The sequence below is a fragment of the Beta vulgaris genome, chromosome 4, assembly GCF_026745355.1.
Source record: "Beta vulgaris subsp. vulgaris cultivar EL10 chromosome 4, EL10.2, whole genome shotgun sequence".
NCBI classification, from domain to species: domain Eukaryota; kingdom Viridiplantae; phylum Streptophyta; class Magnoliopsida; order Caryophyllales; family Amaranthaceae; genus Beta; species Beta vulgaris.
In genome coordinates this window covers 45937212-45964311 of record NC_079205.1, presented here as the reverse complement: position 1 = coordinate 45964311, position 27100 = coordinate 45937212, and the positions used below count along the sequence as shown (strand labels likewise).

The 27100-nt window shown below is 35.3% G+C and overlaps 2 protein-coding genes across 4 annotated transcripts; both read right to left on the bottom strand.

Moving 5' to 3' along the window:
• Window positions 1-1026: 1026 nt before the first annotated feature.
• Window positions 1027-11969, bottom strand: LOC104891140 (protein PALE CRESS, chloroplastic). 2 transcript variants are annotated; one of them, XM_048643203.2, is made up of 7 exons: window positions 11576-11969; window positions 11400-11485; window positions 3836-4030; window positions 3407-3493; window positions 2713-2763; window positions 1700-1879; window positions 1027-1502 (listed from the first exon to the last, which is right to left on the bottom strand). In XM_048643203.2, exons 1-7 carry the CDS (start codon window positions 11697-11699, stop codon window positions 1269-1271), a joined length of 957 nt encoding a protein of 318 aa, XP_048499160.1. In that variant the 5' UTR covers window positions 11700-11969; the 3' UTR covers window positions 1027-1268. The 2 variants fall into 2 exon arrangements, with proteins under 2 accessions (XP_048499160.1, XP_010675095.2); XM_010676793.4 differs by having other exon boundaries at window positions 11400-11482.
• Window positions 11970-19730: 7761 nt separating this feature from the next.
• On the bottom strand, window positions 19731-25775 carry LOC104891142 (peptide deformylase 1B, chloroplastic/mitochondrial). Of its 2 annotated transcripts, XM_048643202.2 has the most exons (7): window positions 25494-25775; window positions 25246-25384; window positions 23868-24060; window positions 22094-22204; window positions 20615-20677; window positions 20000-20162; window positions 19731-19868 (listed from the first exon to the last, which is right to left on the bottom strand). In XM_048643202.2, the coding sequence occupies exons 1-6, from the start codon at window positions 25762-25764 to the stop codon at window positions 20040-20042; spliced, it is 900 nt and encodes a 299-aa protein (XP_048499159.1). In that variant the 5' UTR covers window positions 25765-25775; the 3' UTR covers window positions 19731-19868; window positions 20000-20039. The 2 variants fall into 2 exon arrangements, with proteins under 2 accessions (XP_048499159.1, XP_010675096.2); XM_010676794.4 differs by having other exon boundaries at window positions 19731-20162.
• Window positions 25776-27100: the final 1325 nt, after the last annotated feature.

Below are 27100 nucleotides of genomic sequence, written 5' to 3'. Positions count from 1 at the left end.
GGGTGGTGGGAGGGGGGTGGTGGGAAGGTTAGGGACTAGGGTTAGTATAGGGTTACAAGTTAAAGTTAATTAAGTTTTTTTAGGGATATATTTAACAGAAAGTTGACGGTAAGGTCACGTCAGGTATTTTTCCAAACCACAGGAATACCCGATGAATTTTGGAAAATGTGAGGGTATTAGGTGAATATTAAGAAACTTCAGGAGTACCTGATGAAAAAACCGTATATAATTAGTAGCTGCTATCACTAAATTGTCCGAGAGGTTAATTTTCTTCTAATAAAGGAGCCCTTAATAGGAGAAATTCATAATATCTAATCTTAAACTACAAGACCTAGATGTTATTCATTTGATTCAATTAGAGGTTCCATGAGACCGATGTTTTATTATAAAGAGGTTTCAAGTTACTAGAACTGAGATAAGTGTACATACAAATTTGAACCACTATGAGGATTGCTCAAATGAGCTTTATTTTCAAAATGGCGAACTATACATGCATTTAGTAGTGAAGTTAGACGAAAAATAACACTCCCTCCGTCTCAAAATATAGTTCTCATTTCCCTTTTTTCACGGTAAATTATGCAAGTAGAATCTAAGAGGGATAATAAAGATTTTTTTGTTTATTTAAATAGATGTTGTATGGGAAAAGATAATTTTAGGAGAGAGAATGGAAAATAATTGGTGAAAAAACATTAATTATAACTTTTTGGTTGAATAAACAAAGGAAAAAACAAAATTCAAGAAGCAAATAAATGATGGGACACGGTTTTTCTAGACAAATTACGGAAAAATGTGAAACTAAATATGGAAATGAGAACTATATTTTGGGACACTCGAAAAGGAAATGAGAACTATATTTTAAGACACTCGAAAAGTAATGTGCTTTAGATGATATAAGGTGGAGAATACTAAGGTATATATTTCTTCCGATTCCATCCCCACACAAGCCACAACCTCTCAGTGGAAATATAGAAAGTGAAAATTCTTTGTTATTGAAACAATCCTAAATGACGAGCGTTTTTCTCAATGTTAGAAAAGAAAACGTACCTTCTTTGTAAGCTTGTAGAAACATGACTATATATATATAATATATGAAAAAGATTCTAAACTAAACTCCTAGTGGCTAGTGAAACAATGAAAGCTCACAATTAATTTTACAAACATTTCAAGCAGTAATATACCACTAAATTTCTGATTTAAGAGGGGAGCTATGTCAAGTTTCTGTACAAGTCCAACCATTTATGTCCTTCAGGACGGAGAGGATCTGTCCATTACCATTGCAAGTTGATGGCAAGCTCTAGCAGCAATTCGACTTGTCGAATAGCTCGTTGCTTCTCTTGGTGCTTCAACCGAGCTGCTATAGATTCTGGATCAAAACCTTGTGCATTCTGTACTTCCTGTTGTTCCGCTCTCACCTCTTGTAGCAACACATTAACCTCTCTTACGAAATCTACCCTCAAAAAAACCTCGTCAGTCTCCAATGGTGGACGTAATGGGCCTTGATGCTGGATTAGCCGAATTAGTCTATTAGAATCGGCTTCAATAAATACATAAAAAAAAATTCCCAAAACACCACCTTTCCCTTTTATACATTCCCAACCATTGATCTAAGAAATGGAGAGGAAACCCCCATCCCCATTCCAAAAGAAATTGTTAGGAACCAAACGAAAGTTGTAGAAACAAGTTTTGGAGTTGTCAATACCTCTTCTATGTTGAAACCTGTGGGAACAATGATGCTGAAAGGATCCTCTCGAGGAAATGTCTTAATCATGAGCTTCTTACACTCCTTTAGCCAGCCTTCATCATCAAATCCATCGTGCATATTCAAAAGATCGTTGAGCAATCTCATGGCAGGTGAAGCCTCTCGTTTCAAAATCTCAGTCTAAACTTTGGTAGACTCTAATTAAACAATCATCTTGGGCAAGGATGACAAAAGGAAGAACAATAATGAATAGTGCATAAAAAATGAAAATTTATCCTCCCTCTATCTGGAAATTATAGTCACATATACTACTTGAGAATGTCTGAGAAAAGTTGTCACTTCCTAGAATAGTGATGGTTTTTCCATGAAAACCTCATTTAGAATACCCATGGAAAAAAGGGCGGCAAGTATACAACTATTACAATTGTTATTTTTGAAAAAAGCAAGTTAAATCCAGAAAAAGAAAAGTTGGTGCAATGTCCCAACTATTTCTAGATACAGGGAACCATTTTCAGCCACTAAAGCTAAAGCATAAATCTAGCTTAGATCCCAACTTTTTCAATGGTTTGAACTCTAAAGCTTCAACGTGTTTGTAAAGTGTAATGATTGATGTCATGTCCCTTTCCAAAATATGGACTGCATGCATAGGGACTCAATTTCATACTTATTCTACAGTTTGTAAGATGTCTTCATCGTTTTACATAATTTCGTTTTTTGTTGATATTCACATTAAAACAAACATGGTTATAAGGAAATTCAACTAAGAAATCAGAAGGTGTTTTCTGGATTTCTTTTGGGTGAACTCATGAATTGACTGCAAAAAGAAATGAAATCATGATCCTTCTTATATTTTGGCTTAGCCGTTTACTCATTGCACGTTATAACCACTTAAAATTGTGTTTGTGATCTGCATCTGACACTTTTTTTGACACTTATATAGTGATATGATGATAAGTGTCCTAGATCAATAATGAGTGTTCCTTAATTACAAATATAACAAGGACAAAGCATACCTCAACCCTCCTGTACAGGAGATCCAAACTTCTGATTGCGTCCTTCTCCTCCTGTATAAATATGTGAATACATCTTAGCAAAAATGAAACCAGAGGGGCTAACAAAGGGCAATAGTAAGCAAGGAGAACCAAGTGCAGGTAAGAATAATTTGTTTCTCCAAGTGTTTTCTTTCTATAAACAAGTGTAGGTGAAAATAATTGGCTGAAGAAATTCATGTTTTATTTATTTTCCTTGTGTAATTGTTTGGGTGGGAGGAAAAGCACTTTAGAGGGAGATCCAACAAACCATTCCTCAATTTGGAAAGAGAATTTTAAAAAATGAAAGTCCAAAATATTAATGCTTTCACATATTACAGTGATATGAAATTAATTCTCTTGTAGTTACTTACCAAAGTTTTAACACACAGAGTCTATCAATTCATTCATTAGATAATCCTTTCTGTGATGAACTTCTTTACCTTACCTTTAAAAAACCCTGAAATTTGTTTATTGCAACAAAAATGATCCTAGGTTTGAGAAGAAAGGCCCCAAACAATTTCTTTTCATGCAAACGAGAGAAGGGAAGCAAGTGGCTGCATTAGGTAACACTCATGACAAAACACTACAATAACCAGCACACCAGAAAATTAAATAATTGGCAGATGAACGAGCAGTTCCATTCCAGAATAAACAGAAGGCATAAACAAAAACATACATCTCTTCTAGCAAGATCAAGTCGATTCCAGATGACCATTAGCACAAGTTCGTCGAGCTCCCCTCTCTCAGCAGCTTCTTCAATTTTCTACAAGATGGAAAGAAATATAAAATGTTCCAATAATTATTAGATCTAAAATTTTACAGGTTTCTAGATACATATAAATCCAGGAAGCAGCTTTAAAAGAGTTGGGATGAGGTTGAGTGTATCGATTATACAGCAATTTGGTCCAATACTTGCAAAATGGCCCATCTAATTTAAGGCATACCATATCTCAAAAAAAAAAAAAAATTTAAGGCATACCAAGTTCATGCACCAGTGATGTTATTCAAAAATTAATAATTTCGCTTTTGATACAGCCAGCGCATTCCAAGGATAATGCTGTTTGGCATGTTCTAAAGCTGGGGATACTGCCAAATGATGTATTACCTCTTCTACTTCTTCTTCAGCCCTGATAAAGCTTGAAACCAGTTTTCTTGCTTTTCTAACATCTTCATCTGGGAAGCTTTTCAGACGTGTGCCAATTTCACGGTATTCTTGGACCTTCTTTTCCTCTTCTTCATCCTCTTCTAGGCGTTTTCTATGAAGTTCTTTGGTCTTTTCGCGCTGTTGTGCCTGCCAATTCTGTTATAAGATAATGTCAGCTTCAATCACGTAATGACACTACTACTCTTTACCAAGTCCATGTTGACTACTAGCCTTGCATTATAATAAAAAGGTCAAATATATGAAGCTAAAACTTGCAACTGTAATTTACAGCTGTTTAAATATTTGTACATGATCAAGTGCTGCAAAGCACACAATTTTAAGATATGTGTCTATTTTCAACTAGTAATGCATAATTTACCCATATCATATCACATTCTCAGAATATTTTCCATGCTGAATTCCAGTGTCAAATTGTTGAAGGTTATAAGATAATTAAATTTGCTCATTTCATACAAAACAAAAGATTTATGCCACACTTGGCAAGCTCAGTTCCTCGTCATGTATGACACACAAATTCAGCAGGACTATATTATAGGTCAGATAACCCAACTATGCCACCACACAAAGCCACTCCACCTCAAGATATTCTCATGGTCGGTAAAAACAATAACTCTGACATTTGTTTGCAACCAAAGAGCGCAAAAGTACTTCGAGTATAGGATAATAGGATTCTGACTTCTGAAGACAGCAGTTTTCATATTCAGATCCAGTTATGATTCAAATCACAACACACACAGCCCACAGGCTACAACTTGATGAAAGAGCAAAAGACCCAACAAGTATATATCATATCCGATGAACAAAAAATGATACGAAAACATATAACTACAAATATGTCAATGATCATATATCGACCAATGTCTAAAACACAATCAATCGAACTACATATGTTTACTTCTACAAGTTTTGGATTTACACAGCAACAAAAGATACACACAGCTGGATAGAAGGTTGATTATCCTGTGGAACACATAAGATATGCCACTAACAGAATATTGTTTGCTAACTGGAACCACTCTTTAGTACTATAAAGTATAAACAAATTGAAACCAGAGGCCTTCAGACAACTTTGATTCAATAAAGAAAAAAAAGACCCAACAAAATAAATAGAATGGAGATGGTATATTTTAGGTGTAAATAGAGCCACAAGTGCAAATGATATAGACGAGATTTGATCCAATGTTGGGCATACTATAGATACCCAAATGAGAAATTCACATCACTAGTGGCCAATGTTGGAAATTTTGAAAAAATTAAATATATTTTGTTAATTAATATTTAGTTTCCAAAATATTTAGTGGTCCATTTTATGTGGATAGTTACCCATGATCAAGGAACTCCCATGATTCTCTCCCTACTTCTGCTAACCACTCATAACGTTCACCATTTTCTTAGGGCTTTTTGATGTCAAGACTCTAATATAAAAATAGGTGTTTTATTTTAAAATAGAGGTCACTAAATCTACTCTCTAAAAATAAAAGAACACCATCTATACAGAGAGAGTGAGGGTTTGGCACTGAAATTCAGAAAATCAAAATCAATTGGGTACACTAGTTCGCGCAAGAAGAAGCAAGCAACAAGTTAGCAATGCCTGGAAGTAATTCTCATCTACTTTAAAGCTTCCGCCTATGCAATTCATGTTCAATTCAGATTATTTATGAACATGTTAAGTATAATTAAACTTACATTTGGTATCAGAGCTATTCCCAGGTAAAACTACTGCAAAAATAAATTACACTTAGAAATAATCATGCTTATTAATAAATTTGAGACCTTTAACATTAACCATGTTTTACCAATGTAAATCATGTAAAATATGAATCTAGTGACATAAAACTTGCTTGTGGGCTAAAGTTTACTCAATTAGATTTATAGTAATAACCATATGGTGAAACTAATAAACTGTATCAATTTCTTAACCTGTGGGATGCTTAAGAAACAAAATTTACATTTCACCCCAATTAATTGTTCAAACACAATAAAATTCCTGTGGGTAAGTTTTATTCTATCATATGCAATTAACTATAACAAAAATCTAGTATCCACATATGATTCCAAAAACAAAATTTTAATAATTAGAGGTGCTGTGGCTACTCCCCAACTAATAAAATTTTGAACCACTCAACTTTTACTTGATTTTATATACTAAACACAATGTATATAAATTATCTTTGACCGAAAACTAAAAGGTCTAAATATCCAAATTTTATTTTATTCTAAACCAACATACTATTATAATGACCACGCTGGATCAACATATCTGACAAACACCTCCAAAATATTCCACTAGTGCCATCATACTCCATAAGAACATTATTGTCATTAAAAAAAATAAAAAATAAATAAAAAATAATGACAATGAATGCAAATAGGGGCAGGCAGAGAAAAGACAAAAAAAAACAAAAAACCACTATACAGTAGCAAACTTCATCTTCCTCATTGATTTTAAAAATCTAAAGCATGATAAAAAAGGAAAAAAAAAAAAACAGCCACGAAATACAATCTTACAAGTACATCAAAAGGACGCAAAGGCCTCGAACTCAATAATCCAATCATGAGCCCACCAAATTAACCAATACGCAACACAATTAATATATATGCAGACTGTTAATGGAAAACAAGGCAGAGGAAAACATGGCTCTTGATATTAGATGTGACTTTCCTGAATTAAAGGGTGATAACTATAAGGTGTGGAAAGAGAGAGTGCTACTGCAGTTGGGATGGATGGATATTGACTATGCTATTAGGAAAGACGAATCGATTGGCATTACCGAGACTAGCACTCCAGATGCAGTTGATCTTTATGAAAAGTGGGAGAGGTCTAATCGCCTCTCTGTTAGGTTCATAAAGACCAAGATCAGTGCTAGTATTCGTGGTTTCGTCGATAAGCATACCAAAGTCAAGGATCTTCTTAAGGCCATCGATGAGCAGTTTGCATCTTCTGACAAAGCTCTTGCTAGCACCTTAATTATGCAATTCTCATCCATAAGGCTCACTGAGATTAAGGGAGTGCGTGATCATATCATGCGCATGAGGGATATTGCACCTCAGCTTAAGGACTTGGATGTTACCATTTCTGACACTTTCCTTGTGCATTTTGTGCACTCTTCCTCACCAATATGGCTCTTTCAAGGTCTCTTACAACACACATAAGGATAAATGGTCAATTAATGAGCTCATGACCATGTGTGCAAGAGGAGGGGAGATTGGTGATGGAGGAGGGTGAAAAGGTGAACTTTACTACTTCTGCAAAGAAGAAGAAGGATCACACTAAGGATAAGGATAAGGAAAAGGGTCAGATTCCAGCAAATCAAGCCATCAAGAAAGAGTCTTCGTGTTTTTTCTGTAAGAAGAAGGGACACATGAAGAAAGACTGTGTAAAGTTTGGCTTAAGAAAAAAGATAATTTTCTTACGTTTGTTTGTTATGAATCTAATATGGTTAGTGTTAATCACGATACATGGTGGATTGACTCTGGTACTACAATCCATGTTTCGAATACCTTGCAGGGTATGACAAACCTAAGGAAACCAATGAGGAGTGAACATCACATCTATTCAGGCAACCAAATGAGTTCGCATGTAGATGCCGTTGGGACATACCACTTTAACTTTAAGTAGTGGTTTTATTTTGCATTTAGTGAGAACATTTTATGTTCCAAATTTCTCTAGAAATTTGATTTCAGTTTCAAGACTTGTACCTTCAAGAATTTCCTTTAATTTTTCAGACTCTGGTTTCAGTTTAATTAAAGATTATGAAATTATTGGTTATGGTATTTTGTGTGATGGATTATATCGTCTTGAATTGCAAAATAATATCGCTAATAGTTCCTTGCATGTTAATACTGGTTTTAAGCGTTGTATTGTGAATGAAGAGTCCTCTATGTTATGGCACCGGAGATTGGGACATATCTCCATTGAAAGAGTTAAGAGATTGGTAAAGGAAGGAGTACTTGATGCTCTAGACTTTGCTGATTTTGAGACTTGTGTTGGTTGTATTAAGGGAAAGCAAACCAACAAATCTAAAAAGGGTGCTAAGAGGAGCTCCGACCTATTAGAGATCATACATGCGGATATTTGTTGTCCGGACATGAACGCTAAAGATCCGAAATACTTTATCACCTTTATTGATGATTATTCACGATACATGTATCTCTACTTACTTCGTTCCAAAGACGAAGCTTTAGATGCCTTTAAATTGTTCAAGGCTCAAGTAGAGAAACAATGTGGTAAGGACATTAAGATCGTGAGATCAGATAGAGGTGGAGAGTACTATGGTAGATACACCGAGAATGGACAAGCATTAGGACCATTTGCAAAATTTCTTCAAGAAAATGGGATCGTTGCCCAATACACTATGCCTGGTTCTCCAGACCAAAATGGTGTAGCAGAAAAAAGAAATAGGACCCTAATGGACATGGTGAAAAGTATGCAGAGTAACACTAAACTTCCATTATTTTTGTGGATTGAAACTCTTAAGACGGCGGCGTATATATTAAACCGGGTTCCTTCCAAGGCAGTCCCAAAGACGCCTTTTGAGTTATTCAAAGGATGGAAACCGAGTTTGCACCATATGCGCATTTGGGAATGCCCTTCAGAAGTAAGAGTTTACAACCCACATGAAAAGAAGCTTGACCCAAGAACTATTAGTGGGTATTTCAATGGATATCCCGAGAAATCTAAGGGTTATAGATTCTATTGTCCGTCTCACAGCACCAGAATTGTGGAATCAAGAAATGCAAAATTTCTTGAAAATGACTTAGTTAGTGGGAGTGATCAAATTCGAGACATTGTTTCTGAACAGGATCACGACAAAGTTTCACCCCCTGACTTGAGTGATATTTTAAGTGATAGGCTGGTTGTTGTTCACGCTCCTCAAGATAAACTAGGCGTTAGACAACCAGTGACAGAAATTCCACAAAATGTTGATGATAATCTAATAGATCATAATGAGAATGAGGAACATTTGGATGATCAACAGATTGATCAAGTTCCTTTAAGGAGATCTGTTAGAATGAGGAAATCAGCCATTTCTGATGATTATGAGGTGTATTTGCAAGAATCGGATTGTAATGATGAAGCTGACAATGATCCAATTACGTTTTCACAAGCCACAAGTTCAAGAGCAACTGAATTGTGGATGAATGCCATGAAAGATGAGATAAACTCTATGGCATCAAACAGAGTTTGGGATCTCGTCGAGTTGCCTAATGGTGTTAAAGCCATTGGATGTAGATGGGTCTTCAAGACAAAGAAAGACTCAGCAGGCAACATTGAGAGACATAAGGCTAGACTCGTTGCCAAAGGGTTTACTCAAAGGGAAGGAATCGACTACACGGAGACCTTTTCTCCTGTATCAAAGAAAGATTCCCTTCGAGTTATTATGGCATTAGTAGCTCATTTTGACTATGAGTTACATAAAATGGACGTGAAAACGACATTTCTCAATGGTGATTTAGAAGAAGAAATGGACGTGAAAACGACATTTCTCAATGGTGATTTAGAAGAAGAAGTTTACATGAAACAACCCGAAGGATTCTTCTCTAAAAAGGGTGAGCATTTGGTTTGTAAGCTAAATAAATCCATATATGGATTGAAACAGGCTTCTCGTCAATGGTATATGAAGTTCCATCAAGTGATAACTTCATTCGGTTTTGAAGAAAACATCATGGATCAATGTATATACCATAAGGTCAGTGGGAGTAAGATTTGTTTCCTTGTGTTATATGTGGACGATATTTTGCTAGCAACCAATGATAAAGGGTTATATGAAGTGAAACAATTTCTTTCATGTAACTTTGATATGAAAGATATGGGTGAGGCATCTTATGTCATTGGCATTAAGATCCATAGAGATAGATTCCGAGGCATTTTGGATTTGTCTCAAGAGACCTATATCAACAAGGTATTTGATAGATTTTATATGAAAAATTGTTCACCAAGTGTAGCACCCATTGTGAAAGGTGACCGGTTCAGTTTAGACCAATGAAAAATGTTCCTTATGCTTCTGGAAGCATTATGTATGCTCAAGTTTGCACTAGACCTGACATTACATATGATGTTTGAGTATTGGGAAGATATCAGAGTAATCCAGGTCCAGGTCCTGATCACTGGAAGGCTGCAAAGAAAGTGTTGAGATATCTTTAGGGTACTAAGGACTACATGCTTATGTACAGACAGACTGATAATCTCCAAGTAGTTGTTATTCTGACTCCGACTACGGTGGCTGCATTGACTCAAGAAAATCCACCTCTGGATATGTGTTTATGTTAGCCCATGGTGCAGTTTCTTGGAGGAGTGCAAAACAGACCTTAACTGCTACTTCAACTATGGAGACTGAGTTCGTCTCTTGTTTTGAGGCTACCTCACATGGTGTATGGCTGAAAAGTTTCATATCTGGACTTGTAGTCGTTGACTCTATTTGTCGGCCGATAATAATGTTTTGTAATAATTCAGTTGTTGTTTTTATGGCTAAGAACAATAAGAGTGGAAGTCGAATTAAGCACATCGACATTAAGTTTCGAGCCATAAAAGAACGTGTTCAAGAAAAGAAAGTGATCATAGAACATATTAACACTGGATTAATGATTGCTGACCCATTGACAAAAGGCATGCAAATTAAAGTTTTCAAGGGTCATGTAGAGAGCATGGGACTTAGTCCTATCATTTAAAACACTACTTGAGTTATGTTGTAACTTTTCATTCAGTTTGATATTTCTATTCAAGTTATGTATGTACATGTTTTTTTTGTTATTCGAGAAAATATCATTATGTCATAAACATAAGGTTTACTCATTAATTAGTATGAGTGGTAAAAGACAAAGTATATTGTGATATATGGAAGATAGATTCTCGTTCTAAAGGGAATTTTATCGCCATGATTCATATATGAAGTTTTCTCGTTAAAATGGACCAAGTGGGGGAATGTTGGAAATTTTGAAAAAATTAAATATATTTTGTTAATTAATATTTAGTTTTCAAAATATTTAGTGGTCCATTTTATGTGGATAGTTACCCATGATCAAGGAACTCCCATGATTCTCTCCCCACTTCTGCTAACCACTCACAACGTTCACCATTTTTTAGGGCCTTTGATGGCAAGACTCAATATAAAAATAGGGTTTTATTTTGAAAATAGAGGTCACTAAATCTACTCTCTAAAAATAAAAAGAACACCATCTATACAGAGAGAGTGAGGGTTTGGCACCGAAATTCAGAAAATCAAAATCAATTGGGTAAACTAGTTCGCGCAAGAAGAAGCAGGCAACAAGTTAGCAATGGCTGGAGGTAATTCTCATCTACTTTAAAGCTTCCGCCTATGCAATTCATGTTCAATTCAGATTATTTATGAACATGTTAAGTATAATTAAACTTACAGCCAATTCAAACAGGGGCCAGCTATTTTTCAGTAAAACTAAAGATAAATAATTCTAATTATACAATTTCAATATATAAAAAAAAAAGGCAAAGTAAGAGATACCCAGATAGGAAAAAGCACAAACATACATCATCATAAAACTCTGGAGATAAACCTGGGGGTAATTCCTGCAAATCTTGCTCTTCGTTTTTCTTTGTCCACCTCAAAAGTGCTGCTTTTTTTTTTAAGAACAGTGTATAAGAAATTGGAGACAAAAAAAAAAGGCAAAAGAGAAGTTTTTTAAAAAAGTAGGATTTTTACTCACCAGGAGAAGAAATTTGTTGCTTAACAAGAGGAGAGAGATTGATTGTAATGAGTGGCGTAGCAAAGTGTGTAATCTGATGGTGTGAGAGAAATGGGTAAGTCAAATGGAACCCTTTTGCTGCCATTACTGCTGGATTCAGAAGCTTAAATGGGGTGTTTTTTTATGTGTACAAAATCTGCCCGATTTTATCTGTTGTAAACCCGTGTTTCTTTGTTATCTTTAGAATTGGATAGTTGAGTTTTGAGAAATTTTGAAGATTTGACTATTGGAATTTGGAGGGAGCGAAGTCTGGAAAGATGATATTCCACCGAGGAGGAAGCAGTAGTCACATTACCAAGTGCGAGGCTGCGTTGCGGTGCGAGAGAGAAATTAAGTAGTTCTACTACAGTCTTCACTCTACAGTCTACTTCGATTCCAAAACTGTATGGTTATAATTTTAGACCTACTTGTAGTAATGATAGGGAGTTACTATTTACTGTCCGTATAATATTAAAAATCATTCGTATTTTACTCACACGTTCATAAACTATCATTACAAATACCATCCACCCCTACTAGGGATGGCAATCCAACCAGAATCCGACCCTAGTCCGCTCCGATCCTAAGGAAAAAATCCGAGTTGACTCCGGCAAAAAAGTAATCCGACTCCGACTCCGTTTAAAAAATCTGACTCCGAGTCGGAGAAGGGTCGGAGTCGGATCTCATAAAATAATCCGACATCCGAATCCGACATCCGAATCCGACTCCGACTTTGAGTCAATCAATCCTTTTTTCTTATTTATGTAATGTATTATTTATGTATAATCTGACTCCGACTTCAGCCAATTGTATTATATAGGATTTTCCCATAGAAAAAAAAAATTGTTAAAAATAATAGTAATAATCAAATTATTTGTACTATATAAGATTTCCATATGATGATTAGAATAAATTGTAATGATTAAATTATTGTATTATAGAAGACTATTCTATTATAAAAAAAATTGGAAGAAAAATAAGTCGGATCAGGTTCGGAGTTGGATGTTCGGATTTTAAGTCGGGTCGGATCTCGGAGTCGGATGTTCGGATTTTAAGTCGGGTCGGATTCGGATTTTCAAAGTCAGATGTCTGAGTCGACTCGGACTCAGATTTAAAATCCGACTTTTTGTATGGTCGGAATCGGATTATGCATAATCCGGTCCAAGTCCGACCCGTTGCCATTCCTAACCCCCACTCTCAATCTCAATCTCAATCTCACTCACACTCACTATTCTCTCTCACCTCACTCTAACCTCCCAACCAACCACCACTACAACCACAACCATCACCACCACCACCATCACAACCACCACACCACTGCCACCACCGCAACCACCACCAACAGAATTTCCCTCCACCACCACCATTGCAAGGAGATCCGGTTAACCACAAAACCACCTCAACCACCACCATCGACGGGATGCTAGCGAGGAGCATTGGTCCAAGAAAGAAGGTGAAAGAAGTTGGAGAATCATCAAGCCAGGTAATGAATCTTTCCTATTATTTTCTTTGTAATGTCGCCGGAAAAACCCGCCATCACATCCGGCCATCAAAAGTCCTTTTCGTTTCCTTGGCTATTGAGGAAACGAATTTTTTTCGTTTTCTCCACCGTTTTTTTGTTTCCTCTGTGGATCTTCGTTTCCTTGGTGGAGGAACCGAAAAATTGGTTCGTTTCCCCAGCAGATATGAATTTCGAATATTTTTTGTTATGCGTGGTTGTTTTCGTTGTTGCATGCGTTTTGTTTTTTATATTTTTTGTTACATGTTTTATTTAATTTCGAATATTTAGTAATTATTATGTGTTATATGTAATTTTTTGTTACATATTTTTTTTTTTAATTTCGAATATTTAGTAATATTAACATGTTAATTACTATGTTAGAATTTTTATATAATAATTATATGTAGCATGTTAAATGTAATTAGTTAAATTATTAGATGAATTAGTTAGATGTAGTATGGTAATAATTTTATAATTAGTTAGATTTTATATATGTTAATGTAGTATGTTAATAGTTAAGATATATTAACATATTAGATGTATTAGTTAAATTATTAGATGTATTAGTTAGATGTAGTAAAATTAGATGTATTAGTTAAATGTAATATGTTAATAATTTTATAATTATATTAATTAAATATAATATGTTAATAATTTTATAATTATATTAATTAAATATAGTATGTTAATAATGGATAATTATATTAATTAGATGAAGTATGTTACTAATTTTGTGAAATTAGCATGTTATATTAATGTTAATAATTAAATTAACGACGAATGTGCTACGATCACTATTAAATAGTGTAAATTAATTAAATAATGACTAAAAAATTGAAAATTATGCTCAGTCAAGGGCTTTAGGCGACGAGAGTGTGGGTCTTGAGGGCTCTGGGCCCCGACAGACTCGATCTCGTGGTGTCAATGCCTCGAGTAGGAAGGCGAGGGCAGAAGAGCGCGTTATACCAGAACCTATTCCAGAGGATGCGCCTCATAGTCCGGGTTGGGATACCCGGGATGAGGAGGAGTTGGAAAATGCCCTGAGTGGTGGTGCAGCGGAAGCCACTTCCCGTATGATTGTACGGAAGGGTAAAGGAGGGAGGTTCGTTTCGGAATCGTCAGGTTTCGCACTTAGTCGGACTTCGATCAGGGCCAAAGCTGCTAGTGATACTTCCTGGTTAGTATGGAGTTTATGCCTTGCGGACCTCTGGACGGCAGCGTGATTCTGAGTTTTCGGCTCACCTTAGTGCACGTATCTACGATGATCTGTATGCTGCTAAAATGATGATGTGCCATAACCGTGCTGGTGTGGTTGATACTTTGAGGAACTGGAACTTCGATCCCCAGTCGCATTATCATATACATGTGTCTTGTATTGCCAATTTCCCATTCACCATGTATTCGCACTTGGACTTTCCATTGATTTCAGCGTTTATAGAACGTTAGTTCCCCGACACGAACACGTTCCACTTGCCTTTCAGGGAGATAACGATCATGTTGCATGACGTTTGGCAGATTATACGAGTTCATGTGGATGGTCGGATAGTGAGGGGTGGTTTGTCATATGATGAGTTGTATGTTCGCTTTGAGGAGTTACTCTAGGTTACTCGTGATGAGCTATTTCAGGACCCAACACCTATTTGGAAGAACAGTGGTGTTATTGTTAGCGAGATCTTTGACAGATGCGGACGTGCTGATTGTCTCGCTGATGTGAAGATCCGCGCTCTTCTGTTCATCACACTTGGATGTACATAGTTCACTGATAAGAGTGGTACTAGGTTCGCTTTGCAGAACATCATAGAGTTGGATGACCTTGATTCTGTACATACTTATTCATGGGGATCAGCGACTTTGGCCTTTCTATATCGTCATCTAGGAGTGGCGAGTAGGCAATCGGCCAAATAGATTGCTGGGTGTCTCACACTTTTACATGCTTGGATATACGAGTACTTCCCGTGTTTTCGGCCTCAGAGAGATAGTCTAGCGGTTTCTGATCACGATCCACGGTGTAGGAAGTGGGATTATATTATTACATCGTCAACAAGGATCCTGTTCGACTCCACTTGATACACATACGGTTGGACACCCTTCAAGCTTCAGAGGTACGCAATTTGTTCATTTATTACTGTAGTCTAATATTATTAGTACATTAAACTATTCAAATTAATTCATATTTTCAATTTTCGAGTCATTTAGATGCTATACGACGATGATCCTGCTAGGACGGTGCTGATGAAGTTGTTTGTCGGTTGCATACGCTACCGAGACATTATTGAGCCGTACAACCCAGACAGGGTAATACGACAGTTGGGTTATGTCCAGGGTATTCCTGGTCCGATTCTTCATCCCAACTTTCCTCCACGGAGAGACGAAATGTTTTGTGGTTTCCTCCATGGAGGAAACCAAAAAACATTTCGTCTCTCCGTGGAGGAAACCGAAAAAAATTTTATTTCCTCGGTGGAGGAAACGAAATTTTGGAATGTTACCAAGCGTGATGGCCGGAAAAAAAAATCAATGCTAACCACATTACGTCTAGATGTTGATGGCAGTGTTGACGGTTCTTCGTCGGATATTGTCACGATAGTGGTGGCTCCGATGATGGTGATGTTGGCTCCCGGTGGTGGTGCTCAAGTTGGCCCCAAGTAGTGGTGGTGTTCAAGTACGCCCAGAAAATGGTGGTAGTGCTTCGGTGGTGGTGTTGCTCACGGGTGGTGGTGGTGTTCAAGTACGCCCAGGAAATAGTGGTGATGGTGGTGGTGGTGGTCAGGTGGTGGTCGGCCAAGTGACAAACTAAGGGAAGTGAGTAAGAGTGGATGAGTGCAGTGAAGTGGGAGGGGCAAGGGGGGAATATAAAGGAAAAAGTACGGTCGATTTTTAGTAAATACGGACGACAAATAGTGATAGGTTAATGTTTAAGTGGTTGCATGAGAAATAGAAATTCTTTGAAATTTAAAATTTGCTAAGTTGATTGACAATAAAATAGCAAAATAGTAAGAAATTCTTATGAATTTTGATCACAAAATGGAGGAATTACTTACTTAAGTCCCCTAGGTAAGTAACAATTCCTATGAAAATTTAATTCCCTCATTGTTAAACAAACAATTTAACCATTTTTTCGTGAATTTGATTAAGTAATTTATTTCCTATGAGTTGCGATTTCATGAGAATTTTGACTTCTCATGTAAACCACACGGCCATTTAAAGTATTTTTCTAATCTATGCCACAAGATATAAATTAAGTATCAAAAATCACTATATAAAAAGTTTTCATTTCAAAATCCAGTCAAACTAAAAAGATTTTACATGATTATCTCTATCTTATATCTATCCTTATATGAAACTTCCAAATAGAATCTTGTTGTGTTACATTTTTCATTTTTTTTTATATGAAATCTTGAAAATTTTAATTTATACCTTGTGGCTAGAGGAGTTTATAGGTAGTTAACATTTCGGTTCGGTAATAGGTAGTTAATATTTCGGTTCGCTTTTTTTTTTTTGTGAACATAAATTGTAACCGTTTAGACTAGTTACCACCTAAACGGCTAACCCAACCTTTTTTCCGTATGATTTTTCGGTTAACCATTAACCGTTATTTAAGTTATCCTATTATATTTTACTTAATATGCATATATATATTCTACTTTTTGTGCATATACTTTAATAATAATAATAGTATATATATATATATATATATATATATATATATTGGATGATAAATTGGATGATAAATACATTGGAAAACTTAACTAAGACTAATAATCCAATCCATTTTTTAATTATAGTGTTTATTTTATTATTAGAGTTTCCACATAGTCACATACTTGACTCCATTGTTTTAACTTAGTAGCAAATATTAGAATGAATGTAATCGTTGTAAAATATTTCACAATAATTAAATAGAGAAAAATATATATGTTCCCATGACCCCAATCTTTCTTATTTACAAGGATATTATTAATATCCCATACTCTTGTAGTTCTTTTGAGATTTCATGTTAAGAGGTCGGGTAATGTAGTTGCTAATTTTTTAGTTAGATGAGAATGTAAACCAAACAATGAAATTCTACTTTGGTGGATCTTGATTTACATTAATAATACTCGCCTCTTTCACACACACACACACACACACACACACATATATATATATATGTATATATATATATATATATGTATGTATATGTATATATATATGTATGTATATATATATGTATGTATGTATATATATATATATGTATATATAATATGTATGTATATATATATATGTATGTATATATATATATATGTATATATATATATATGTATATATATGTATATATATGTATATATATATGTATATATATATATACTCTAATATAAAATGTATTTTAAAGTGTATAATACATCTATCGAAAAACATAACTAATACTAATAATTCACTCCATTTTCCTAATTAATAATGTTTATTTTAGTACTAGAGTGTCCATATAATCACATACTTCCTCTAATTGTCATAACTTAGTAACATTTATTAGAATGTATGTAATCATTGCAAAATGTTTCACCATAAGTCAATTATTAAATAGAGAAAAAATATATGTCGGTATTTCAGTTAATCATTCACTCACAAATCATAACTATAACGTGTCGTTTAAACGTCACTTTATCAGTTCGGTAACTGTACCGGTAAAACATTCTTTTATCGGTACGAGTACCACCCATCTAGATCGATTTTTCGGTATGATTTTTCAGTTTCAGTTTTTTGTGAAAATTCCATGTTTGAAAGAAGTAAGCAAGTTGTTCAATCAATGGAGCGAGATAATTGATACCTGCTTGAGAGCTGAACCTACTCCACCAAGCTAGTTGTTTGACTTCAAAAAGGCAATATGATTTGAGATTGGAAAAAGGGAGTTGATGTTCACACTTACATATGATTGGTAAGTGCATCTCCATCAACAATAAAGGTACAAATGTTTTTTGTTTTGTTCCTAATTATGATTGAATAAAAAAAATTAAGGTTGAAAATATTAATTGACACGTGGGACTATACAAGCAACAATATTTTGTAGCCTACCATTAGCAGACTTTGTAGCAAGAAAACAATATTGTTTAAAAAGTTGATGTGTCAAGTCAAGTTACAAGGTGTTGTTGCTCGTCATGGAATTGCTAGCTCACTTTTCTATTTTTAAGTTATTTTTTCAAGTCAAAGATATCTAGGTATAGAGTTGTGCATTTAACTCGATCGGCAGACATGGTCCCATGCTACGATTTTTTGTTGTCTAAACCTGGTGTTGTTACCGGAGCTACAGTTTTGGAAGATTTTTTTTCCCCGCTAATTTTAATGCAGTAATACAATTCTTCACAGGTCAATGATCAGACTATTTAGGAGAAGTTTGAATTCATTGCTTGTTCTGGTCGTCAAGCCTGATCGACTTGCCTCTTCTTCTGATATGACATAACTTTGCTTGATCCAACTAGAGCCTTTTACTAGCTTGGCTCGACACAAGAGGTCTGGTGATGGGTCATGGGCCACTCGTGGACAACATTCTCATAATCTGGCATGAGCCCAACACAGGCAAGACTGACTGGCCCGCCTCTCGACTTGCTCAATTTCAACTTATAAGAAAGATATATAAAATTTTATGGCGGGACCCATGGCACGGCAAAGGCTTGACCAAATCCGACACGACGGCCATTCTTTTGAAATTTTGGGACAACCCTGGCACTCCACAATTCTTCCTTGTATAAAGTATGTAAGTTTTCGGGGAAAGAAATATCATTAAAAGTATGTATAATGTGTCCATATAAAAAAAATGGAGGTATATGAGTATATTTTGTTACATGCTTTATTTCACTAGGGTAACATCAACTTACTATCTCACTCCATTGCGTTATTTTTTTTCACAATCTTCTATGAATAATGGATTTTTATAGGCTACTGGGATGAAGACATAGAAGGAAGACAAAAGGATTTTAGTTAATGGCTCTTGGATGGCCTTTGTATCAGCCTTTAGCCTTTTTCATGTGATCTAAGTACATGGTAAGTAATTTTGAATAGCTAAAAAATGTATGTCAAATGACTTTTTGGATAGATTAGAGGTGAATAATTTTGTATATAGCTAAAAAGCTAGATTGTTTACCGAAAGTTGAAAATTTGGAACTGCTAGATTTTTCATATTGGCTTTTACTTTTTTGCTTTCGTTTTGCGTTAAACAACCATTATCAACACTTGATTTCACAAATACACATTGATATATAATATAACCAACCAATGCAACACGCTAACCAAACCACCCAAGTAAAACAACTACCAATCAATAGTTAAACATCTCGAAAAATTAGATTGGTATATTAAACTAGTTATTGGTTAGTTCCCTTTTTATTCATTTGCTATGATAGTAGATTGGTCGATATAAGAGGACCTCCAAAGGTGAGAATCCTTAGTCCCAAAGAGGAGAGAAAAGGTCCCAAGATTTAGTCTAACCATTGTATTGGTGCTTAACAGTAAAGTTGCTAAAATGTGTACATAAAGTGTACTTAAAAGTCAATTATAATAAATCCTTCTTTGGACAGGAGAATGAGGTTAAACAGGATGAAAAATACAAGAATTGGCAGGAGAAAAACACTGCTTTATGTTTCACAATTCCTGTCAATATATAACTAAGGCAAATAAATAAGCATATATTAACAAAAAGAATTGAAATCTATAGTAAATGTACAATTGCTGAATCTCAAACTTATGGCAGTCTATATCTGGAGGAGCACCATATGATATACACTTTTTCACCAACACCCGCTCCTAAAAACCTAACAACATTAGCTTAGTACTTTATCTGGTAGTGGATTATAAGAATGTTTAAGCTTAGAACATAATTTTGGCTAAAAGAGGTTTAGAAGAGAAGGAAACTTAGGCTATGAAGGATAATCAACCTTCAAAATTTGACGGAGATCCCTCGGACAATGTCTATAATCAAGATTTTCCAAAGCCAACACCGGCATTCCTTCTGATCCGAGTTTCAATCTTCTTGGGACGAGCTTCAATTTTCTCAGGACTTGGCAATCCGGTATTTTTCTCATAATTCATCTCCAATGCCTGGTAACAAAAACACAGAATGGGTATGAAAAAACACTACTGAAATATTTTTTTCTTTCAGCGCCCATTTGCTACAAGGAAGTCCATTGGCCAGCCCTACCACAAGACCCAGCACTTGGAGTGTTACGCGTATAGAAATCCATCAGAATATATTCCACATATAATGCTAAAGTACCAAAACAAACCCAAAATTGTACTAGTATAGTACCATATATGAACTGGACATATCTCTAATCTAATAAACCAGAACACCGTCTACTTCTAGTAGTCCTAGAGTCTTAACAGCCTAAACGCCTCATATTTCATCATACTTTAAAGGGTTTCTACTACCATAAAACATATAGAAGGGGGCTAAAAGTCAACCAAATTGAAAACAGATATTTCTGGAAAGGACAACATAGGAAAAGCCCCATGAGCTTAGAGATACGAAGAATGTTCAGAGGTCAGATTACCTTTAACCCTTCACGTATAGTGTCAAGAACTTCTTCTGTCATTCTCTCAAAGAAGAGGACACCCTGAAATTTTGTTATGAGGTTTAGAGAATGTAAGATACAACTATAGAAAACAATAGTATTACATAGAAAAGTAAATTTTCAAAGAACAAGTGCAAGTAGCTGCTCAGTCTCTATCCTGATATCTACGACAATTTGAAAAATGGTAATAATTGTTTGCTTTAAGAAAGCTCTTTCCCCAAGTAGATATGTACCGAAGATAAAATATTCACAAAATTGTCATCTCTTCATTCTCACTAAGTATATCTATTTAAGACCTTGCTTGTATTTTCAGTGCAGGGAGGTGAACTCCTAGATATTTCACTTGAAAGGTTATTACCATTTAACCGATATAAACCAATCTTTATTAAGAGGGAAATTTCTAGAAACTCAACGAGGCTGGAACTCTGCTTTGTATCTTAGATGTATGCAAACTTATAGGCAATCACAGCATGTGTTGTATACTCTCTAACCATTCTTTCATTGCAACATTCCACTGTCAAACATTTTGGAGATAAGAGGCATCAAAGTTCAGTCGAGACCCAAGAATGTGAGAAGAGAAACTGTAGGGATTCTTTGTCATAAAGCAGTTAAATCAGAAGAAATAATCTGAAAGATAGTGGATCATGTCCAACCAATACCATATGCAGTACTCAAAAGACTGTAGTTGAACTGCATGAATGTCTATCTTTGTAATATATATGATTATATATCAGAAGATAGAAGAGGCAACTCAAGGTGTTTAAAATGTCTTCAGCTCGTAGAAAAGAATATGGCAGTGATGGTAAGTGTCGAAGGTATGAATTGAATGAAGTTAATGCTTGAAATTTATTAGATATAGCAAGAAAGAAGAGGATACCAATCCTTAATGCTGTCAGAATAAAAGATCAAGTTCAGAGACTTTGATGTGACAAATTGAAGAGAAAACTCAGAGTATCATCTAACCACGCCAGCGGAAAAAAAGAGTTTTAAACAAGGGATTATTGGTTAAAAACATAAAAAGTTTACAGATGCTTCTACTTCAGATGTGGCAGAGTTGTACCTTACCAGGAACAAATCTGGACTTCTGGCATCAAAACGTTTGTTTAATAACTAATCATTGATCAAAAGTGATACAAATTAGTAAATTCCAAAAAAGGCTGGGTAGACATGGAAACTCTTAATGAGTTACATTAAAGAATCCATTAAATAAGATATGGCAGGTAGTCCAACAAAAATATAGGGTAGCAGGGCACGCGACACTTGTTTCTCACCAATAATTGATATCAGTTGCTCATTTATCTATATGTTTGACTTGGCCCTGGAGACTCCTCATTCAAATTCCCATATGATTATTTTTTTCCTATTTACTTCTAAACAATGCTACATGCTTCATAAGTTGAAGAAGGTTTGCATTGATCAACAACAGTAGGAAAAGCAGCAACAGATAAGATGGACCACCTGCAAATGGTCAAACTCATGCTGGAATACACGAGCAGGAAGGCTTGACAAAGTAACTGAAAATCTTGAACCACTTATATCCTTGGCATCAATCTTGACAGATTCTGGTCTCTGCAAACAAATATCATAGTCATTCGATTCAGATCAATATATAGGCCAACTTTAAAAAAATGATAGCATAAAGCAATGCAGAAATACGACAACTTAAAACATGTAGAGACAGATACATTCCATTCAGTGGCCATTGGTAGTTAAAAAGTTTGTTTTACCAAGGCAGGTAAAGAATCCTGAAGTACAAGGTACAAAGATTGTGAATCAAATCATGTCCAAATGTTTCTCTCATGCAACTTGATCATTTAGAAGAGGGAAGAGAAGAAATTCTTGAAGAGAAACATAAGAAGTCTTTAATAAGAAAGACTAGGAAGACACATGGTTGCCATCTGATTTTCCATTTTTTTCATAAGAGCAGATGGTTGACGGGTAAGTACTAGAACTTTAGTTCTACTGATGTTAGACAGCCTATTCCCTCCATTAATAATGCTCAACCACCACAATTTTACCTTACAGCAGATGATAGAAGTTGAGGCTAATATGTAACTCCAAGAAGGTTTAACAAGTTCATTCTGCTGTATTCTAAAGCAGTAAGGACATAATATTGGCTTATGGCTACAGACACTGCACATGAATTAAGATCTGCATAGCAATATAGTAAGCCATGCCAGTCTCCACTGCTCAGCTGCATTTTGCTCTAGAACTAACCACACCAAGCTGTGATGACCAATCAACTTTAGCTCTTTGTTTTATCACCTTGCTCACCAGCTGTAGTTAAGATTTGATTTTGCATAGAAACTTTAAGAATGCCTTAGTTTCTCCTAGAGCCATTGAATTAGAAATTCTATCTAATTGACCTGTGCCTTTGATGCTTCAGTTTCCTGCCAGTTTATTAGCACATGCTCTCATTTCCAGAAAGAGCATAGGGGGATTTCATGCAAGACCAAGTAGTAGAGCTGCCACACTTCAAAGCTCCAACCATGAGGTTGGACGTTAATGTCAAGTACTTGCATTTTCATGGTTGGAGAAACTCTATATTTGTGCGAGTTTAAAACACCATACTGAGTGCCAACCTAGCCCAAGATCAAAGGCCTGATATTGACTGTACCAGGAGCCACTTTTACCTCTATAGAGAAATGAAACAAAGGTGAACCGAAAAAAAGATTCAAACAAGCTTAGCATTATTCAAGGTAGTTTTGCTCATCCATATGAGTGCTTGCACACCATTCATTTAGTTTCTGCCTCCCTAGAGAAACATTGTAGAATTCACACACTACATGGCGTGCAAGAAGACACCCTTCACTACTCCACAACTTGTCACACCACAATTTCTAAACCTAGCTCGACAAACTACCAAAATGGTTTATAATGCTTCATCAAACACTTGTACAATCTATCTAAGAAACTTGCCATGGAGCTCTAATACGTGATCGAGTAGATATCCTAATTATTATCACTGAGTAACAATGAATAGAATAAATGTGATAACAAATTTTAGGATGTCCCACATTCATTATCATTCCTAGTCTGAAATCTAAATTCTTTTCCCAACTTGAAAAAGATCAATAGTCCAGGCATGACCCTCTCACAGGCAATTGTATCGGTTAATTGGATGATAGTTTGTTACACCAGTTGAATAACTCTTCAATGGTAAAATATAAGTCGCAAATGCACCACTAGAGTATAGCACAAGAAACCGCATCATCTAGGTAGGAGAAAGTACCTGTACATTAGCATATAATCCAGGAAATGATAAACAGCCTTCTTCAAAATCTCTCGTCTTTAGCGAGTACTTGCTCACACTTGGATTTATAAGAACAATTTCTTCCCCCTCACCACGTTCGCCAACAGGATTAAATACCATGAGCTGGACATTAATGCCTACTTGAGGAGCAGAGAGTCCAATCCCATCAGTTCTGTGGAAAACGAAGCAATCAAGTATTGTTCACAACCCTATATATTGAAGTCATGACCTAAAATTATAATTACTCACCTCCTTACAAGAACATACTCCTTTTCTTGAATCTATCACGTCACAAGTCAAAATACAGCACCAAATGGTGGTAAGAAAAAGTAATCAAACGTTATTAGTCCTTAGACTAGCCTTATACACACAAGTGGGATGGCGATACTAGTGACCTTCAGAAGACAAAGAAGGTTAGAGCTCTAGCGATAAATAACATCATCTCTATATTAGCCACTAAACAATCATTCCATTTATAAAAGAAGTCTAACGATACTACCACCTCCTACCTTGAGCCACTCCAAGGTTCCCTCACTTAAGCATTTGAGTTATGAAAAGACTTCACAAAAGTCAAAAGCCCCTCAAAATCGTAAACTAACTATAATGAATCCTCATCCTTCAACAATTTGAGCTTCCCAATAACTCTGATCATAGACCTGGACAGAATGTGTGAGTTTGTACATTGTCAATTCATCCTATAAAGTTTACCACACATCTAGGTTGCACATAGACAGATACAAGTCCGGATGCGGATTCGGGTACGGGGATAGAAAACGGCAAGATTTTGAAATTTTACGAAAGGGTATGCGTACCCATACAGGATACCTATCGTATCGGGTGCGGGTACAAGTACGCGACCTAGAAGAAGTACCCATGCTACATAGCCACACATGTTGATCATTGATTCATTGGGTCCTCATTCCACCCACCATAACATTAGTAGTACAAGTGTATTACGACATGAAACATATACAACGATACTTGGACTCGGGTATTCTTATCAGACAAGGGTACGTGTCCAAGTGTCCAACTCTGCATATATACGTTCAAAAACGACGCCAACCAAGTGCAAATTACGACAACCAGACATGTTAAGTCATGCAAAGACCTATGGACAACTCAAATATAAGTCATCTATCGAGACAATCCCATATTCTAAACAAGCAATCAGAATTCTACAAAAACCAGAAGCAGAAGATAAAATAATGTAGCTTCTTCATCTCAATTTCTAATAATTGCAAGCTTAATGTTAGGAAAGACCATAATCAAGTAGGTTCTAGTTATTCATTACCCAAAAAAAATTGAAAACAAAAAAGAAAAACATAGCAGTTTATGACAACTAATCCTGAAAACTTACTTGTACATAACATCAAACATTTCACTAACCAACTTCTTCAAATTGTCATCAAATTTATCAATTGGTTTATTCTTCGCTCGAAGTCTTGGGTCTGGATACTCCACTATTTTTAACGGTGACTCAAACTGCAAATCAGCACCTTCGCAAAATCATACGAACAAAGAAAAAGAAAACAATTCAAAAAAAACAAAAAACCCACAAAATATTGCAATTGAAGTATGAAATTTGAGGGGTAATATGAGACATACTTGAAGCAAAGTCGGTTTCTTTGGGGGATAAAGTTGTTTTTCCCATGGCATGAACTTTGGGATTTGTGATGGAGTGAAGTTTGAGTGAAGGGTTGTTAGAAGGGCGAAGAAGTGGGGAGAAGGAAGAATTGGGGAAGGAGAGAAGAGCAAAACGGGAGGAGAGAGAGTAAAATTGTGTCCATTGAAGTGGATGATGGAGTCTGCTTGAGCTAAGCATTCTTCGCTGCTTTCTTATGCTCTGATGTTTATTTTTTTTTGTTTGGTGCAACATGCTCTCATGTTTATGTGGTGACTTGCTTTTATGGTTAGGAATTGGGACTTGGGACTGGAGTACATGTTAGTATGTTACATTGCCTTTTCATTTTTTTTCTTTAGTTTTTTGTTTATTATGAAAGATAATTGATCCGAAGACCAATCTATGCTAAGCTATTAGCTTGTAGAGCAGGTCAATTTAGAAATTGGATATAAGGCTAAACAACCTAAAAGTAAATTCCCAATATATTGTTGGGACTTGGGAGTAGATGTTACATTGCCTTTCCTTTTCTTTTTTTCTTTAGTTTTTATATCATCAAAGATAATTGGTCCGGAAACCAATTTCTGCTAGGCTACTAGCCTGCAGAGCAGGGTAATTTAAAGGCTGTGTATAAGGCTAAACAACTTAAAAGTAAATGCCCAATATATTGTTGTGATGAGGATTCGAACTCTGGGCAATGTCCTGAAATTCGAGGTGGTACTTCACTGAGCTTATTTTTAGGATGAAGTAGCTCCTCTCCCTCTACATTGCCTTTTCATGATTTCTTGGTTTATGTCTTGAATTGAATATCGACATAGGCTTATTTTTATTTTTATTTGATGTAATTTGGGTTTAATCAAACCTAGGTTAAGTTAGATCGAGTGACGACTAGGTCAATTTATATTCATATTTTCTAGCTTTTTAAGTTTTGGGTGTAAATTAAATATATAATTAGGTGTTTCAAGTTTTTTGGTGTAAATAAATACTTTTACCTATTTGTTCGCTCAAGGTCTTCTCAAAGCACATCTATGATCATTAATATTTCCAATTACATACTAACAAAAATTATGGACATTTGTTTCTTTTTGGTAAATATTACAATATATTTAGCAAGATGTTATGTACAAATCATTTTAATCAAATATAAAATGAAACATACCATCAAAATTTTCTATTTTTACCACATGAACAATAAATGGATAGATGTCAAAGAAATTGAGGTGTATCTTTCAAATCTAATGTTAATCATTCTCTTGTCGATGTCGAATGGTCATCAATTCTATAAAGAGTGAGAAGCATTACGGAGTATTAAATCATCTAAATGCAATGGTTTTATTCACCTTATATCAATGATGACAAGATTGTAGATACTTGTATTTTTCTTAATTCATGGCATGATGTAGAGAATTGATATTATATTGAAAGTTTTAAATAGCCTAGAAAATTGAAAAAATGACAGTGGCATCTCATTAGAATGACACATAATGCTTGAAAAATGATACAAAACACATTATAACAAACCTGATACCGAACTAAAAAAACACCAACACCTTATAAAAATGACACTAAATGTTTGAATAATGACAAGGAATAC

Bases quoted from the DNA above. Each gene is read 5' to 3' on its own strand.
- LOC104891142 (XM_010676794.4), bottom strand. From the start codon at position 25,764: ATGTTGCACCAAACAAAAAAAAATAAACATCAGAGCATAAGAAAGCAG. The intron at 25,385-25,493 runs GTATGTCTCATA...GATTTTGCGAAG, and splicing joins AGAAACCGACTTTGCTTCAA to GTGCTGATTTGCAGTTTGAG. The intron at 22,205-23,867 runs GTACTTTCTCCT...ATTTGTTTGCAG, and splicing joins GATTATATGCTAATGTACAG to AGACCAGAATCTGTCAAGAT.
- LOC104891140 (XM_048643203.2), bottom strand. From the start codon at position 11,699: ATGGCAGCAAAAGGGTTCCATTTGACTTACCCATTTCTCTCACACCAT. The intron at 2,764-3,406 runs GTATGTTTTTGT...ATATTTATACAG, and splicing joins TTGATCTTGCTAGAAGAGAT to GAGGAGAAGGACGCAATCAG. The intron at 1,503-1,699 runs GTATTGACAACT...CGGCTAATCCAG, and splicing joins CAGGTTTCAACATAGAAGAG to CATCAAGGCCCATTACGTCC.